The sequence below is a fragment of the Tachyglossus aculeatus genome, chromosome 19 (assembly GCF_015852505.1).
Source record: "Tachyglossus aculeatus isolate mTacAcu1 chromosome 19, mTacAcu1.pri, whole genome shotgun sequence".
Taxonomy (NCBI): domain Eukaryota; kingdom Metazoa; phylum Chordata; class Mammalia; order Monotremata; family Tachyglossidae; genus Tachyglossus; species Tachyglossus aculeatus.
In genome coordinates, this window is record NC_052084.1 from 14524783 (window position 1) to 14540826 (window position 16044).

Here is a 16044-nt window from a genome sequence, read left to right on the forward strand (position 1 = left end):
TGCAGGGGGAGGTGGGTTACACTCCATGGCTGAAATGCTAAGGAGTAAGGGGTTGAGATGTGTGGCACCTCTCCAGCCCGGTCTGGTCTAGCCTGGACTGGTCTGGTATAGTCTAGCCCGGGCCTCTCAGCTGCCACTCTGCTGTCCACCCAGATCCCACTGTTTTTTCCTGCCCCACCTCTCCAGCCCCACAACCAATGCTGTAAACGGATAATTTTCCTTCAACGATACTTTGAACGTATCTTCCCACCCCTCAGATACCTCTACTGGTTACCAATTCCTTGCCACATCAAGCAAAAACTTGAGGCCCTTGGCTTTAAAGCATTCCATCAGTTCTCCGCCTATCACTTATCTGCTCTCTTCTCCCACTAAACCCCAGCTCACACTCTTTGTTCCTCCTATGCTAATTTTCAGTGCACCTCATTCAACAATCCCTCAGCTCTCTCTCACACATACTCACATTTTACACTTTTCTCTTTAAGCACTTATTTTTTTCCTACTCATAAATGCGTTCTCTTTTTCCCTTTTTTCCCCCTTTCTATTTGTCAATTCCTTTGTGGCTACCTCCCCTATTAAGATTGTAAGCTCTTTGAGAAAGGGGTTTGTGGCTTTTACCTCTATTTACCTCTCTCAGGAGTCTAAAGGTGGTGCGAAATAAACGCTACTGACTGAAGGATTGTCTTGTCTTCTATACCCAGTGAGACAGATAACCTAGGGAGCCCATACCTAGGCTCCACAATCCCACAATCCCTGAAGTTATTTTCACTAAACCCCCCCCTCCCCCCCCTTTTAGACTGTGAGCCCACTGTTGGGTAGGGACTGTCTCTGTATGTTGCCAATTTGTACTTCCCAAGCGCTTAGTACAGTGCTCTGCACATAGTAAGCGCTCAATAAATACGATTGATGATGATGATGATGATGAACTGACTGACCAGTACCTGAGGGTCAGATAATTCATAGTGGGCCTATTAAAAGAAAATCATTAATATTTCAATTTTTCCAATTATTCACATTCCTCTATTATTATTTTATCCTTTAGCTTCCTTTTACTTGCTCAGAATATCTTGTGTTAGAAATTCTCTGCTTTCCCAATCCTTAAGAACCTCTAAGAACCTAGCAGCAGTTCAGGGCTTCTTCATCTGAGCTCTGAGAATTGTCTCCCAATTTAAGACGATTTCTTTCCCTGTCTTGAGGTGTACTTATAGTGTGCCTCTACTGTTATTCCTTTTCTTTTCTGAGTCCTTTTCTAGACCATTTTAAGCACTTAGATTAGCAGTCCGCCTCCTCTGCAGGGGTCCCACACCTGCTTCCTGATTTGCCCCCCACCACCTCACCCTCATCTAATGAGGCACTGGCGTGAACTAAGAGTTAATTTCCGGCTCCTCTGAGAAGTCACCATTCAGAGTCATCTGGACTACCTGGGGATTCCTGGCTATTCTGGTGTTATCAGCAGGGGAGCCCTAATAAGATGATTAGGGCTAATTAGAAGGGTTCCAATTAACTGGCTGAAATTGGTGTTGGAAAAGCATCATGGGTGGAAATGTTTTGAGCGCCGGTTGCTGAGAGACAGAATCTGCTGTGGCTGATTTCGGGGGAGATACTGAGCTCCAGGCGGAGGGGAGGCAAGGAAGAAGGGGAGATTGACTGGCTGTGGGATCTTGGACTGTGGGTCTGTTTTTAAATGGTCTTTATGCTTCGTTGCTTCCGAATGCCAGTCGTTCTAGGCCAGGCCAGGGCTGAGGACACTGATGCTTTAATTAAAGAACCACAAAACCCCATTTGGTTATGGGGGATGAGACGGGTCCTGGGCCTTCACTACTGGAATGGTTTTGGAGAGGTCAGCCGGTCACTAAATGTACTTGGGCAGAGCCTTGCTCGGAGCATAATGGGAAGTGACAGAGGAAGGAGGAGACGCAATTTTGGAAAATCTACTGGAGACAAGATAGAAATAAAGACCTAACCTCTCGCCATCCAACGCTACCCTTGGCCTCGCTTTCTGCTACTTAAATTAGGAGTGAGAAGCGGAGGCTGCCTCTTTGGATGTCATATCTTCAAGCCAGGGTGGCGTACAGGGGAATTCAGCAGGGAGGGAGACAGAGGACACCTGTGGGCTTCGGGGAGAGAGAAGGTAAGGTTGCCCAGGGGTAGCCGAGAGGTCAGTCAGGGATAGTGAGGAGAGGGTCCTTGGTGGCGTGGAGACCACAGGGAGAGAGGCCAAGCAGTAAAGAGTCATGGAATAAGGTCAAGGCCGCCCCGGGGAACTGGAGGGGTGAGGGGAGAGAAACCACAGCCATCTAGGGACAGGAAAAGAAAAAGGATTAAGTGGGGAATATGAAGGAAGGTGGGGAAAGGGGGGGGGGGGGAGGAAGAGGGAGTGACATGAGAGGTTGTCAGGAATGAGGCAGTAAACAAATAAAATAAACAGAAGCACCATAAAATAGACAAATACAACGTGAAAATTTAAGAACTCTATGTGAGTGCTACAGGGAATGGAAATGACCGGTACTTCAGAAAATTCAGAAATCAGGGCGGGACTGTTCCCAACCCTCACGTCTTTCTGACGGAGACATATGCAGAGAACAAATCTACAGAGTGCAGAGAAAACCCAGGAATAAAACCCAAAGAGGCTGCAACTTTCCCAACAGAATGGCCCTCCCTTCAGCCCTCCTATGCAACTGCTACCACGTACCCCCGCAGCGAACACCGGGGCCAGTTTTCCGGCAGGGGGGTCTCTAGATTAGCGGGGCCGGAGTGGGGCTCCCCCACTGCCAGGAGGTCCAGGTCTTGGAAGTCACTGAGGGGAAGAATGAAAGCACCTGGACGAGGATTCTTCCTGCAGCGAGGAGAGAATCTATTGGCAGGAAGCCTTCAATCCCTGCTGCAGCTGTGCATAGCAGGGGCTCTACCCATCACCCTCAACCGTATTCATTAAGCGCTCTGAAAAGCAGCATAATCCATCAATCAATGGTATTTACTGAGCGCTTCCTGTGTGCAGAACATGGCAACAGAGTCGGTAGACATGTTTCAAGCCCCCAGGGAAGATGCAAGGGGATTCCAGCCCTAATGGACTAAGAGGAGCCCAGGGGAACCATGTTTCTGAGGAATGTGGATGAAAAGTTGCTGGACACCTGAAGACCACACTTAGGGAAAATAAGAATCAACTGTATGTGGTGGTGGCTTCCTTTTCTGAAGCAGACAGGCTTGGACTCCTTTCTCAGTGTACTGGCACTGTTTCTCCATTCTGTACCACTTGGCTAGGAAGACCAAAATGATTCAAAACAGATGGCTCGGCGTTTGCAGCGCATAAACGCTAAAGAGACCAGATCATTTTCAGCTTCCACTCATGTAGAAAAAGCTGAAAAGCCCCAAGAGACCACTTCCTTTCAGTCAGCCATTCAGTGCCCGGCACGTCAACTTCAATAACGGGCATCAGGGTGGAGACGAGCTGGGGGAGGAGGGCAAGGGTCCCAAGCAACGGCCCCAAGCAAGGGATATACCATCAATACCTTCTCTACTGACAAGCTTCAGACCCAGCTCAAACCTCTGGAACGCTGCTCCAGCCCCAGCTCAAAATGCTGAATGTGCTGCCAGGACTTAACAAAGAAGGATCGGCAGCTTGGGGAATCCCTGAAGAGTGGAATTACTTCTAAGGCCGGATGATCGACAGGGAGGCGCAAGATAAAGAGACCTTGTTCAGTCTGGTGTTACTCGGTTGTCAGCTGACCAATGCAACTTCATCCCTTAACCCCACGGCACGCCCAACGCAAATGTCTTCACCAAACAGGAAAACTTCCTAGGCTTGTCCAAACTGGTTTACCCTAGTTTAAACTCACGCTCATTGCTTCAGCAACAAATGGGGCCTTCTTATCTTAGGGCCCCTGATACCCTGTGTTTGTATAACATCTGTACTCTGTACACCCGAATATTGTACTGCAGAGAAACAGGATGGCTTTGTGGAAAGAGCCTGGGACTGGGAGTTAGGAGACCTGGGTTCTAATCCCAGTGTTGCTCCTTGCCTGCTTCACGATCTTGGACAAGTTCCTGAAGTTTTCGATGTCTCAGATCCTCATCTGTAAGATGAGGGTTCGGTAAAGGTTCTCACTCCCCCTTAGACTGGGAGTCCCACGTGTCTGACTGATTGTCCTTTAAGTACCCCGGTGCTTGGCAATTTGCAAGCACCTAATATTATTACTATCAGTGTTGTTGGGATTATCGTGGTCATCGTCATCATCTGTCGCAAGCGAACGCGGGGTTCAGACCTTTATAAGACCCACAACCGTGCCTCCCCTGGGCCCTGCTCCGATGGCTTGCCCACCAAGCAGGTGGGGCTGGCTACGTGGGCAAGGCTTCCCTCAGGGAGGAGCTGGAGCCCACTCAAATGGAGAGTCGGATGGGCCGGAAGAAGCTGACGTAACAGGCTGGACCTGCTGCCCAAACCCGCAGGGCAACAAGCAAATTACCCACCCACGAGAATCCTATAACCTTTCAGATTAGCTCTCATCTCAGCCAGCACGATCACCCTGCCAGATAATTATCTTCCAACTGCCCACAGCCTCTCGGCGCTCCTCGTAGTGACAAGATAAAGGAGCACAGTCACCGATCGCCCGGATAGCGCGGCCCACTTTCACAAATGGGGCTGGTAGCACAAAAAGGACTCTAATGGAGGAAATGGGCCCCAGGCAACTTTATCGCTAAGAAGAACTGCCTGCTGGAAACCATGATTGAGGGAAGAGGGGGCAGGGGGAGTGGGAAGAACCTACCAGCATAGTGGTAGTTTGCTAAAGGATGACATTTAAGTCTGGCGGGCTTCTTCAGCAGCAGCCTTTCGACGGCAGTCTAGAAAAACATGGAAAGCAAAGGAGACGATTAGTAACCCGGGAGCAGGGCAAGTGCGGGCTGAGCGCCAGGTGACAGGGCTCAGGGCCGCCTGGACTCCGTAAGCGCATCCACCCCTGCTCTGATTAATAGGTTGGCAGCAGATCACAGCTTTGGCAATCAATCAACCAATTAATGGTATTCACTGAGCGCTTACTGGGAGCACAGCACCATACTAAGCGCTTGGGAGAGTTGGGAGACACGTTCCCTGTCCACAAGGAGCTTCCAGTCTAGAGGCAGGGTTCAAAGGTAGGGTTCAAAGGGCGCTGGACCAACGATCCTGACTCAGCGGGGATACTGATGAACAGTTAAGAGTCTCAGTGAGAAGTAAATGAGTTTTGAGAGCTACTCCCTGGAAGGGGAAACACAAACAACTGCGAGTGGGAGAAACATTTTGGGGGTTTGGCATCACCACCTGTCATGCTGAGAGCCGCTGTGATCTGCTGAGCAGCAACGCTTCAAGTTCTGGAAATACTTCCTTTTCTATAAATATAGCAAACCATAGGATCCATTTCTTTTTGTCCTTACCATAATATCACCTTTGGCTTCAAAGAGAGAATGCAAAGCAAATTCGGAATTGGTCCCTCCACCTGGCAAGGCACTGGAGCAACACAAATTTAAGAGATTCTCCACTGTGAGAAACAAAGAAATGTCACCGTGTCAGATTTGGAACACGTCAGCCAGTTAGGGTTAACAAAAAGGATTATAATCTGAATTCTTGGAGCCAGAAATCCAGGATGTCTTGGACACCTAATTCCAAACGAGGGGCAACTCTCAATACCTCTTTCCTGAACGTCTCTGTTTTCCAGTTCTGGCCAGGGTTTCCACACCAACGTTGCTCTGTGCGGGTCTTGATCCACAGTGGTGAAGTCCTGGAGTTCAGGGATCTCAGCTTGGAATCTTGACCCAATGTTGATCCGTCTTGAATCAAAACAACAAAATACATTTAAGTGGCAGCGCGTCTGGCAGAGAGTAATCATTTCAAATTTAAGGAAACCTCTAGCTCTACAGTTTTTCAGAGACTATAAAGGGTTTCTTTAGAGGGTAAACCCAAACCATGTCAACACCATAAGGACATAGAAAAGTGAGACTGAATTCTAAGAGCTGGAGAAAACTGAATTGGGGGTGAGCCATCACAGAGAAAGCTACTGGAGTAAGGAACACCATACCCCTTCGGTACTTTGGAGAACGTCAATCAAGAACAGTAGGTGCTAATTTGACCAAGAAAGGTCAACATATCCCAACCCGCCCAAAAAACAGCGTCTCCACCAGCTGACAAAGGACACATGAGAAAAATTCTCCCCATACAGTAAATCGAGGCATCCTTACGGTTCTATGTCCACTGTCTGTTCTCCAGGTCCTGGTGTTACTGGCACACTGCCTCCATCAATACTGTCTGAAGCGCAAGCAAAAATGCCATTAGTCACACAGAGAGGGCCATTTTCTTTTCCAAAAACCTAACCTTGGCCTGGCAGTTTCCCCCTCTAAGTCTGTAAGCTTATTGTGGGCAGGGAATGTGAATGTTGTACTGTTATACTGTACTCTCCCAAGCACTTAGTACAGTGATCTTCAAACAGTAAGAACTCCCTAAATACGACTGACTGCAGTAGCCTCAAAATATTCATTCGTGCAGTCAACCGTATTTATTGAGCGCTTACTGTGGGCAGAGCACTGCACTAAGCGCTTGGTCTACAAAATTCTCCTCAATTCTACCTGCAATTCTGGGTTAAAGTGGCCTAACCTTAAAGGTCTCATCAGATCCTAACTCTCCTTGCATATTCCCCTTGCCAGTTCGGTGGTAATGAGATGGCACCTCCAAAATATTTTCTGCTTAGATTTTTTTTTTAAATTTCACCATAAATCAAACACGTCGACCTCGGCACTGACAACAGCCTATCCTCATAATAATAACAGTAGCATCTGCTAAGCGCTTACTAGGTGCCAATCACTGTACTAAGTGCTGGGGTACATGGGAAAAAACCAAGTCCCATATGTGGCTCACAGTCTAAGTAAGGGGGAGAGCAAGTATTGAATCCCCATGTTATAGATGAGGGCACAGAGAAGTGAACTGCCTTGACCGAGGTGTCACACAGCAGGTTTGTGGTGGAGTCTCTGGGTCTCAGTATCCCCGCTGAGGCCGTGCTGCTTCCCAGAATCAACGACTCTTTCTCCAGGTGCCCATTGGGTGTGAGGTGTGACAGGAAGGGCCGGAGACCGACCAAACACTTACTGGATCGACACAGGAGGACCCGGGGCGTCGGGGTGAGAGGAGTGAGCGGCAGCTGTGGGTGGGTACCAGTCTGGGACGTTGTGATAATGACACTGCTGAAGAGGCCGGATCCCTGACGGACGGGACTCAGCATAGGTGGGGGGGTGTAGGGGGGCAGCTCGTGGGTCCTGTCGAGGAGGTGGTCCCCTAGGATTCGGGGGGAGCGAAGCTGGCTTTGATACAACGTGGCACCTGAGAGGGAAGTGTTGAGGTTGTAGGTGGGAGGAGGAATGAAGAGAGGCTCAGGTCGGTGGCGATACTTTTTCTTATCCTGCAGGGGCTTCGTCTGCTCTTCTGTTTTGGGGACGCTGGGCTGGTGCTTCCTGGCAACTTCCTAAATGCAAATGGGATAAATTTCAAAGGTTTAGTTCCACCTCCCGGAGGCCACAGCATTTAGGAGCTTCCTCTAGGGCAGGTCAGCAAGAACATCTTCCTTTCCCTTATCTCCCACTCCTTGTCCTGCCCTGCCACTCCCCACCGAGTTGTTCGGCTCCCATTCGCCCAGAGCAGTTTCTTGATCTTCCTGAGAAGAGCGTGCTCGAATCTCTGAAATTACCGCTGGGAGCACGGTGGGGAGTGGGTGGCGGGGAGAAGTCATAAATTCAAATTCTTCACTGCTTATCGCTGCACTCCCATCTGCCAAGTGCACTCCAGCTGCAAGAATTCTCCATCTCTCTTGGGAGAAGGATAACGCTGACTGATAACAACAAGAATCTGATGCAGTCCCAACAGAGGGAGTAAAGCCGATGACAACCCCATAATGCACGGAAAGAGGCTGGGTCGGGACCAAGACAACTTTCAAGTCTTGGTTGGGGCTTTGGGATGCAAACTTCTTATTGAGCAAGTTTTCACAGCATCCGGAACAAGCTACTTTCCGGGTGGATTCTTTTCCAGTGCTGGATTCCTAGTTTTACTCTTGAATCCTCTGGGAAAGAGTAGCAAGGAAAATGCACCGGGATTCCTCCGTCCCTCGGCATCCTGCTCCAAGTAAGCAAATCACTGTTCGGGACAGGTTTAGATACTTCATCCTCCCAGCATGGACTGCTCCTGAAAACTGCCGTCACCAAGAAAAGAGACGAAGTGACCATTACAGCTGCTTCGCTTTGGCCCTCGCTTGCCCACTCAGACTAACGTTCTAGTTGCGGGGCTGTGGGCTTTATCTCCCACTTCGGAGCTCTCTCCTCCTCCTAACACCCCAGATCAGTGCTGGCCCAGCTCCAAAGTCTGAAAAATTTGACTGCAGCTTGCCAACAAGCACATTTTTTCAACCCACCAACACGCTGTTCCTGGCTGGGAGTACAAACGGTGACATCAGCGGGGTGGACTTGCCTGGCAAATATCACTTGCCAAGGGCTATCTGCAAGGCCGTTTATTCTTTTGAGGCACTGTGTATTTAGGGAGGGTGGGAAATGGGACTAGAAAACAGTAAAAGAGGAAAGGCAAAGCCGGAGTTCTGGGAACTTCTGAGATGATAGCCGTCAGCTGAAGGCCTCCTGCACTTAGGGTCAACGAAGAAAATACTTTGGGGGCTGATTAGCCCCCCAAAAGGAGCCGCCTTCTCTCCCTGGCCATGCAGGGTTCTTTTCCAGTTGACAAACTGTACTGGGAGTATGGGTTGATGTTGACTGTTGCCCAGCTAGCTGGGTTGGGCACAATGAAGAGGCCCTACAAAAAGGCAGAGCCAATTTAGTAGCTCTTTCCTTCCTTTCACAGCCCCGCTCCTGAGACTCCTTCCCTACCCTCCAAACTCCTCCTCACTCACAGGAGTCAGAAAACCCTCCACCAGCGGTCTCCTCTTTTTCCCTAGGGGTTGATGCGACCTCTGATTTTCACAGGAGGGAGGTTTTCTGGAGACAGGCTGCACCCAAATCCGAATCCTCTCCTCTGAGCAGTCTGGCATCCCAGAAGGAAGGCAAGGGGTACACGGGGCAGAGGCAGGTTGGCCATTTCTGGTCCTCGCCAGAGTGACCAGCACGCCTCCCTCCCTCCGAAACCTTATCCGCTAGGCAAGAATGGAAACTGAAGACAGAAGTCACTGGTCCTGTGGCTTCCTGGGGAGGGGGAGGGTGAATTCTTGTGGTCAAGCAGGGCCAGGGTTAGTCAAGCTGAATTAAATGAGGCAAAACGGGCCAGAGAATTCTGCTTTACACTGCATATGGAAAATAAAAAAAGCAACCCGGTGCAACTGCCTCTCCTCCTGGTTTCCCGAACTGCCAGGAGGTCGAAACAAAAATTATAGGGAGACCCGTGCCACTAGGAGAGCTAAACAGTAAGTAAGAAAGCCCAGGCCTGGTTAAAGTCCGGTCCCCACCGGCATGCAACCCCTTTATCGGGGATTCGCTGCTTTTCAGCCAGGGTCCCCCGGCCCTTCAATCCTAAAGCCATCCTAGATGGGTCCACGTCCTGCTGATGTTTTTACACTTTTCAGAGAGAAGCGCTTCCTCCTGGAAGCGTGGGTTTCTCTGAATCGGGTTCTCTCTTCCCCTCCCAGATCCCTTACCCTTGGGACGACAGGATGCATGGATGAGGGCGTGCCCCATTTCCTGCTCTGCACTGGCTGAACTGCAAGGGAGCAGGGAGCGGAGAAGTACTTGTTGGGAGTTACTGAGCACAGGGCTCAGAACCCCCGGAGGTTTCCTCTGCCCAGATACCTCACCCTCCCCTCCTCCCCAAGGATTCATTTTCCACCCACCTAGTGGAAACTTCCCACCGAGAACTACATTGCTTTGTTGTCACCATCTACGCTACAACAAACAAGCACACAGAATAGGAAAACGAGAACAACAACACACTAGGCAGTGATAAATCTCTTTGCTTTCCCGGGATGGGAGGAGGTATTCCCGGGAGATAGGAAATGAAGCTCTGGGCTGGCTCAGTTTGTTCTCCGAGGACGGGGGCATCCCTGAGGAGGGGAGGCATCTGCCGAAGGCACCCGGGGACTGCCAGCCGGGGTCCGTCTAAGGTCGCGACCGCCGCAGCCCCGGCTCGTGTGAGGGCCGGGGAGCGGAAAACGGCGTGGAAGGGCGGCGGGCGTGGGCTGCACATCCACGAGGCTGCTGCAAGCTAGCGTACTGTGCAGACGGACAGAATACCGGACAAGCACGGCAGGAAAAGGCAACTCAGAGATTTCACATCCAACCCAGAGTCTGTCCTAACCAGATGGGAGCCTGGAGCTCTGTTTGAATTTAGTTGAATCTGGTCCAAATCAGACAGAGGGGGCCATTTCAGTTGGGGCCCCTCCACGCTTTCCAGAACCCTTCCCGCTCCCGACCTCAGGAGAATGTCTCCTCTGCCTCCTCCTCCTCCTCCTCCTCCCATCTCCGGTCGCTGTCCTAGAAAGCAAAGGAGTTCCTCCAGCCTGAAGGCAGCGGCAACTCACAGAAGACGAGCAGGGGTTGGCTGCTTTGGGAGAGCAGGGCGGGGAGTAGGTCATCCTCACGAGCACCGGCATCTCGTCATCTGACACTGAGCCGGCCGGCTTGTCTCTGCTGGGGGCCGTGGCGGCATTGTTGGCGGTGACCTGCGGGCCGGGCTCGGGCGAGAGAAGCTTGACAGGGACAGACACAGGCATGACGATGGGAGTGAGGCTTTCCACCTCTTTGGGGGGTTGCTGGGGTGGTGGTGGAGGCAGCGGCGGCTGTGGCGGGGCCTTCTCTCCTTCCTCCTACACAGACAATTACAGGCTTTCAGCCTCAGTTACCGAACAGCTAGACCAGGGGCGGAGGGGTTTGGAAGGGAAGGGGAAGGGGCAAGAGGATGGAACGGGGGAGAGGGAGACGCTTTCTCATTGTCTCGGAGTCTGGGGAGAAATCAAACTCTGGCCCTACCGTTCACCCTCGATGCTGGGGAAAAGCCATCCAGATCAGCCTTGGAGAGAGCCTCTCCCTATACCCCAGGCCCAGGTGAGAAGCAGTGTGGCCTAGTGGAAAGAGCACGGGGCAGGGTGGCAGAAGACCTGGGTTCTAATCCTGGCTCTGCTGGCTTGCCTTGGGTAGGTCACTTAGCTTCTCTGCGCCTCAGTTACCTCATTTGTTAAATGGGGATTAAAGATGTAAGCCCCACGTGGGACATAAACTGTGTCCAACTTTTAACTTGGTATCTACCCCAGTGCTTAGGACAATGCCCGGCACAGAGTAAGTGCTGAACAAATACCATTAAGGAAAAAAAAAGAAACCAACACTGATGCCGAGAGCCGGGTGAAGGTTAGTAAAGACACTGACATCATTTATGTAGCCCTCGTCAGGGGTGGGCAGGTAAGCGTTTCTGCCCTGGTGTACAAGTTGGGTCGACCTGGTAACAAACTTCACTCAACTAGCCCCCACAAGACCCTCGCTGAATCTTTTCTCCAGGGTGGGGTGGGGAGGAACAAGCAGCCGTGGGCCGAGCGGACTCCATCCACACTGTGCTCTGGGTAGGTAAGGCAGTTAAGCAAAGCAAGCGGCAACATCGTCCCGCGGGGGAGGAGGGGCGAGCAGCAGGGGACCCCTGCCCCGCGTGCTACCTGTCGGAAGCCGGGCGAGGCTCTCATCCCTCCGTGAGACCGCATGTGGCCGTTCAGGGCGGGCAGGCTCTTGAACTCCTTGAAGCAGATCGAACACGTTAACCTGTTCTTTGCGTCGGGCCTTTCCAAAAACATTCCCTTGGACTGTCTGCTGTGTGGGGAGGAAGTGAGCCAGGAAGCCCAGGGAGAGAGAGGGAGGAAAAAAAAAAAAAACAAAGACAGTTCAGTCAGAGAGCTGTCGTTCCTTCTCAGATTTATTTTCCTGGAGTCTGTCGTTTTGGGGGTCCTTTTCCAAATATATTGATGAGCGAATTTACTTGCCAAATTTCCTTCAAGAAGTTAACTTCTGCCTCAGAAACACCCATTGTTTTAGGCCCAAAATGAAACACAGCAAAGCCACTGGACTTTCAGCAAGAAGGGAGACCAAGAGGTCCCCAGGGGCAGTAGGTGAGAGGTCACCTTTTGGGCCAACCTGGTTGCCTAAAGACCTGGCCAAGTCCCACCTCCAAGGGCTCACTAAAGTTATCCGGAGCAGCTGGTGGAGATGATGGCTACTGGGGGTGGGGACAGCCTTCTTCAAATCTCAGCTCCATGCCACCCCAAGCCACCTGCCCTTCTCTTCGCTCTCTCCTCACCAGCACGCTCTGGGATCCCTTCTCCTCCGCACATAATTCCTTTAATTTCAGGATGCCGATGCATCGGCAAAACGACATGGATTGTCTCTGCCCCTATTCAGTCTCCCTGAGACCCTGTTCTCTAGCCTGGCAACCAAGGGAAGAAGGAGAAACTCCAGCTCTACTCACTGGAAAGCCATCACTCTGGACCACGTGAGCAGGTCTCACAAGCAACACTAGGCAAACCAAAACAGACAGTTCCTTCGGCTGCTGATGCAACTTCACGCCAACAATGGAGCAAGCCCCGATTAGCGCTAGGACGACTGAGCCGCAGGCTGGCTCCTGGGCTGAAATTTTAAAAGATAAGGGCCCTCAAAGGCAATCGTGGCCTACTGCTGAGGAAGTTGAGTCGTTTTTCATCTGCATCCCCCTGCTTCCAAAGCCCGAATGACCTGTCCCACCGGACAGCATCCAAGATAAGGCTACAGACGCTACTAACGACCAGACTCTTATCTTTATTTCATTCGCCCCGCGCAATCCCTCCAGCACTCACGGTACCTTGGCTCAGGGGAGATGGGTTGGGCTCGGCCATCCGGGAAGTGCATCTGCTACCAAACAGAGGAAGAGAGAAACAGCAAATGGTGTGAGAAGAGGAGGCAACTGGACAGGCTGCAACTGAAGGGTTTCACGGATCTTGGCCTGTCTCGATTTTACAGCAAGCTTGTAAACTGCTTTCCAACACCCCGGGGATTACGAACTAGGTATTGGTCTCGCCTATAATGCCTAGGATTACCTCAAAGTCAATGCCTTTTGCTTTTATTGGGCATCTACATTAAACGAGGCAAACACAAATTTCTCCCTTCTGCAAGCTCACTTCCTCACACACAGAACCCGAAGGAGGAGGAGCATGGTTTGACAGAAAATGAGTTCCTGTTCCACTGCCAATGACCTGCTATGTGACCTTGGGGAAGTCTCTTTAATCTCCCCGGGGCCTTGGGTCGCTCCACTGGCAAAGTGAAGATAGTAATACCTGTCGTTTGCCACCTCAAGGGGTGGAACTATCGTTAGGGCCGCCAGCACCACAGGCCAGAACCCTGGAGGATGGGCGGAGGGAGTGGGGAGGGGACACAGGTGCGGTCCAGACCTCTCCAAAAGCCGCAGGTGGACATGTTAGTATGTTTGGTTTTGTTCTCTGTCTCCCCCTTTTAGACTGTGAACCCACTGTTGGGCAGGGACTGTCTCTATATGTTGCCAATTTGTACTTCCCAAGTGCTTAGTACAGTGCTCTGCACATAGTAAGCGCTCAATAAATACGATTGATGATGATGACAAAGGAGGGAATCCAAAAAAACCTGGACATGTTCGCGGGAGGTTCTGAGCATGAGCTCCAGCTCCCAATGCTCACACTAGATCTCTGGAAGTCAGGGTCCCAGGGACTCCTACCTCCCTTAACTCCTTCTTGCTTCCTCTTTCGCCTGCACCCCGCATCTCCCTCACCTTTGTTATGGACCCGAGAAAGGGCCTGAAACAGAATCTCCACTGAACTGCGCCAGGCTAAGGACCACAGGCAGAAACGCAGGACATCTGGGAAAATAAACGGTCTGAAGAAAGCCGGGAACCCAAGTGGAAAAAATTCAGAATGAAGGTGGTTCCCAAAATCTCCCACCCCTTAAAAAAGCCAGCTCCCGGAACCCAACCGGGCACTGGGCACATCTTCTCCGAGATGGCTAGCCCAATTATGCTGAGGTATCTGAAAGGTCCAGTATCAGAACTGGCCCCAGAATTAGTTCAAATAATTCACTTCTGCCTATTATGATGCTACGCTTTTGGGCTTGCCCTCCAGTCACTCATTCATTCACTCAGTCGTACTAACTGAGTGCTTACTGTGTGCAAAGCACACAGTATAATATTACAATGAAAAGACACATTCCCTGCCCACAAGGTCCTTTCACGCTGTGCATACAAAGGCGAGCGATTCTTCAACTACCTGTCTCGCGCAGGCTCCCAGGAACCCGAAGAGTTTAGGAAGCGAAAATATTAGTTACCTGGGGCCACAAGGCAGATGGGGACTGCTGCTGAGCCCCTCTGTTATTGAGATGGACACCGGACTGTGACAGGAGGGGTCTCTGGGGAACGGCGGCCCCCACCGGGGTCAGCTCCTGGCCCATGTGGTCTTCCATGGACTCGGAGGATCCGACACCTAGATGTGAGTTCATCACGGCCTGAGTCCTGCCGTCGCTGTGGTATGGCTTCTGCTGGGCTTCGTCTTGGGGTTGTTGCTGCTGCTGCTGCTGCTGCTGCTGCTGCAGGAGGCTCTGCTGATACAAATGCCGACTGTACTGCTGCTGCTGGGGGTCCTGATAGAAATACTGAGGCATGGCTCCCAGCTGGATCAGCTGCACAGAGTGAGCCTGGTCCTGGGGGAACGGGTGGGTGTCGTGCACAGTCTTTTGGTTGGGATCCCTGTGATAGGACGGAGGTTGGAGTGGCATTGGTTGCGACTGCGGCTGCTGCTGCTGCTGCTGCATAATGGGTTGTGTTTGATAATACTGAGGTAATTGTACCGGGCACTGTCGTGGCTGCTGCTGCTGCTGCTGCTGCTGCTGTCTGGCTTGCTGTTGCTGCATGTCTTGCACGGACAGGCGCTGCTGCCCCGGTTGCTGCTGCTGCTGCTGCTGCTGTATATAGTACTGAGCCTGCTGCATCTGCTGCGGGAGCATCTGCTGCGACTGCATCTGCTGCGGCTGCCCAGGCTGCAGGACCGACTGAACCTGCATCTGGGCCAGGTGCTGCTGGTAGTCATAGTACACGTGCGGCTGGGAATGCGGCGGCATCGCCTGCGCCGGGTGCTTCTGCTGACTGCCGGCGAAGCCCAGGTGGACGGGCTGGGCCGCCGGCTGGTACCTCGGCAGGCCCGGGGGGGCTGCCTGGGCCTCCACGGGCTTCTGGGACAACAGCTGGCGGAGGGCGCTGTCGCTGACTCCGTCCATCACCGAGGTCTGCGTGTGCAAGACCTGGGCCATGTTGTTGACCTGAATCCTCAAGTTCTGGTTGGCGAACACCTGGGTGAAGGAGTCCAGCTTGTGCAGGACCCCGCTGGTGATTTTCTGCGAGCGGATCTCGTTGGCCTGGGAGTAGGAGTACTGGTAGCCGTCGCTGGCGTCCGGCTGGCCTCCGGGGCTCCACAGGACGTTCTGGTTGGGGAGGCTGTTCCGGACCGGGACGTGGTTTCCTGGCCCGACGTGAGTCCAGCCCGCCTGTCGGGAAGCGTCCACTGAGCCGAGGTTCTTGGCCGCCAGGGCCGTGTTGTCCCTTGAGTCCTGGGGAAAATGAGGGGAGAGGGGAGATGCCTGGGAGGCATCCACCCCTGATGTCCCATAGTTGTGGTTCAAGTTGCCTCCCAGAGCGGAGAGGGGATTCAGCGACGGCGGCTGGTAGTACAAGTTCTCGTTGCTGTTGGCCGTGTGGTTGGCTTTGTACAGCTGCTGCTGGTCCCCCATGGTTTACACCGTGGTCCCAGGCTGAGAGGCACAAAAACCAGACAAAGTGGTTTAAACCCTGAGATGGCCCGAGAGAGAGAGAGAGTGCTCGACCCATTCAATGGCCTGTATGTTCAGTGCACGTCATGGGACCCAGCAACTCGTGCTGGCCGAAGGTGGGGGGCGGGTGGGGCGGCAGGGGATGGGGGGGGCGGGGGCCTGACCTCAGGCTGAGCCTGCTTCACATCTTCGAACGGGCCCCAGGCCAGACCGCCAGCAAAATGACCAAGCAGGCTCACTGAGCAC

At 52.3% G+C, this 16044-nt stretch overlaps 1 protein-coding gene across 2 annotated transcripts in view; it reads right to left on the reverse strand.

Moving 5' to 3' along the window:
* Positions 1-16044, reverse strand: part of TRERF1 (transcriptional regulating factor 1) — a 37678-nt gene extending 21634 nt beyond the window's left edge. Inside the window, exons 1-10 of one of the 2 annotated variants that reach the window (XM_038761128.1) lie at positions 15963-16044; positions 14305-15780; positions 12818-12864; positions 11646-11796; positions 10524-10808; positions 7106-7478; positions 6205-6271; positions 5657-5796; positions 5404-5507; positions 4761-4836 (exon numbers count right to left, since the gene is read on the reverse strand). In XM_038761128.1, the coding sequence (XP_038617056.1) occupies positions 4761-4836; positions 5404-5507; positions 5657-5796; positions 6205-6271; positions 7106-7478; positions 10524-10808; positions 11646-11796; positions 12818-12864; positions 14305-15759 (2698 nt within the window). In that variant the 5' untranslated portion in view covers positions 15760-15780; positions 15963-16044. Of the gene's footprint in view, positions 1-4760; positions 4837-5403; positions 5508-5656; positions 5797-6204; positions 6272-7105; positions 7479-10523; positions 10809-11645; positions 11797-12817; positions 12868-14304; positions 15781-15962 lie in introns of both variants that reach the window. The other variant, XM_038761127.1, reaches the window with a different exon arrangement.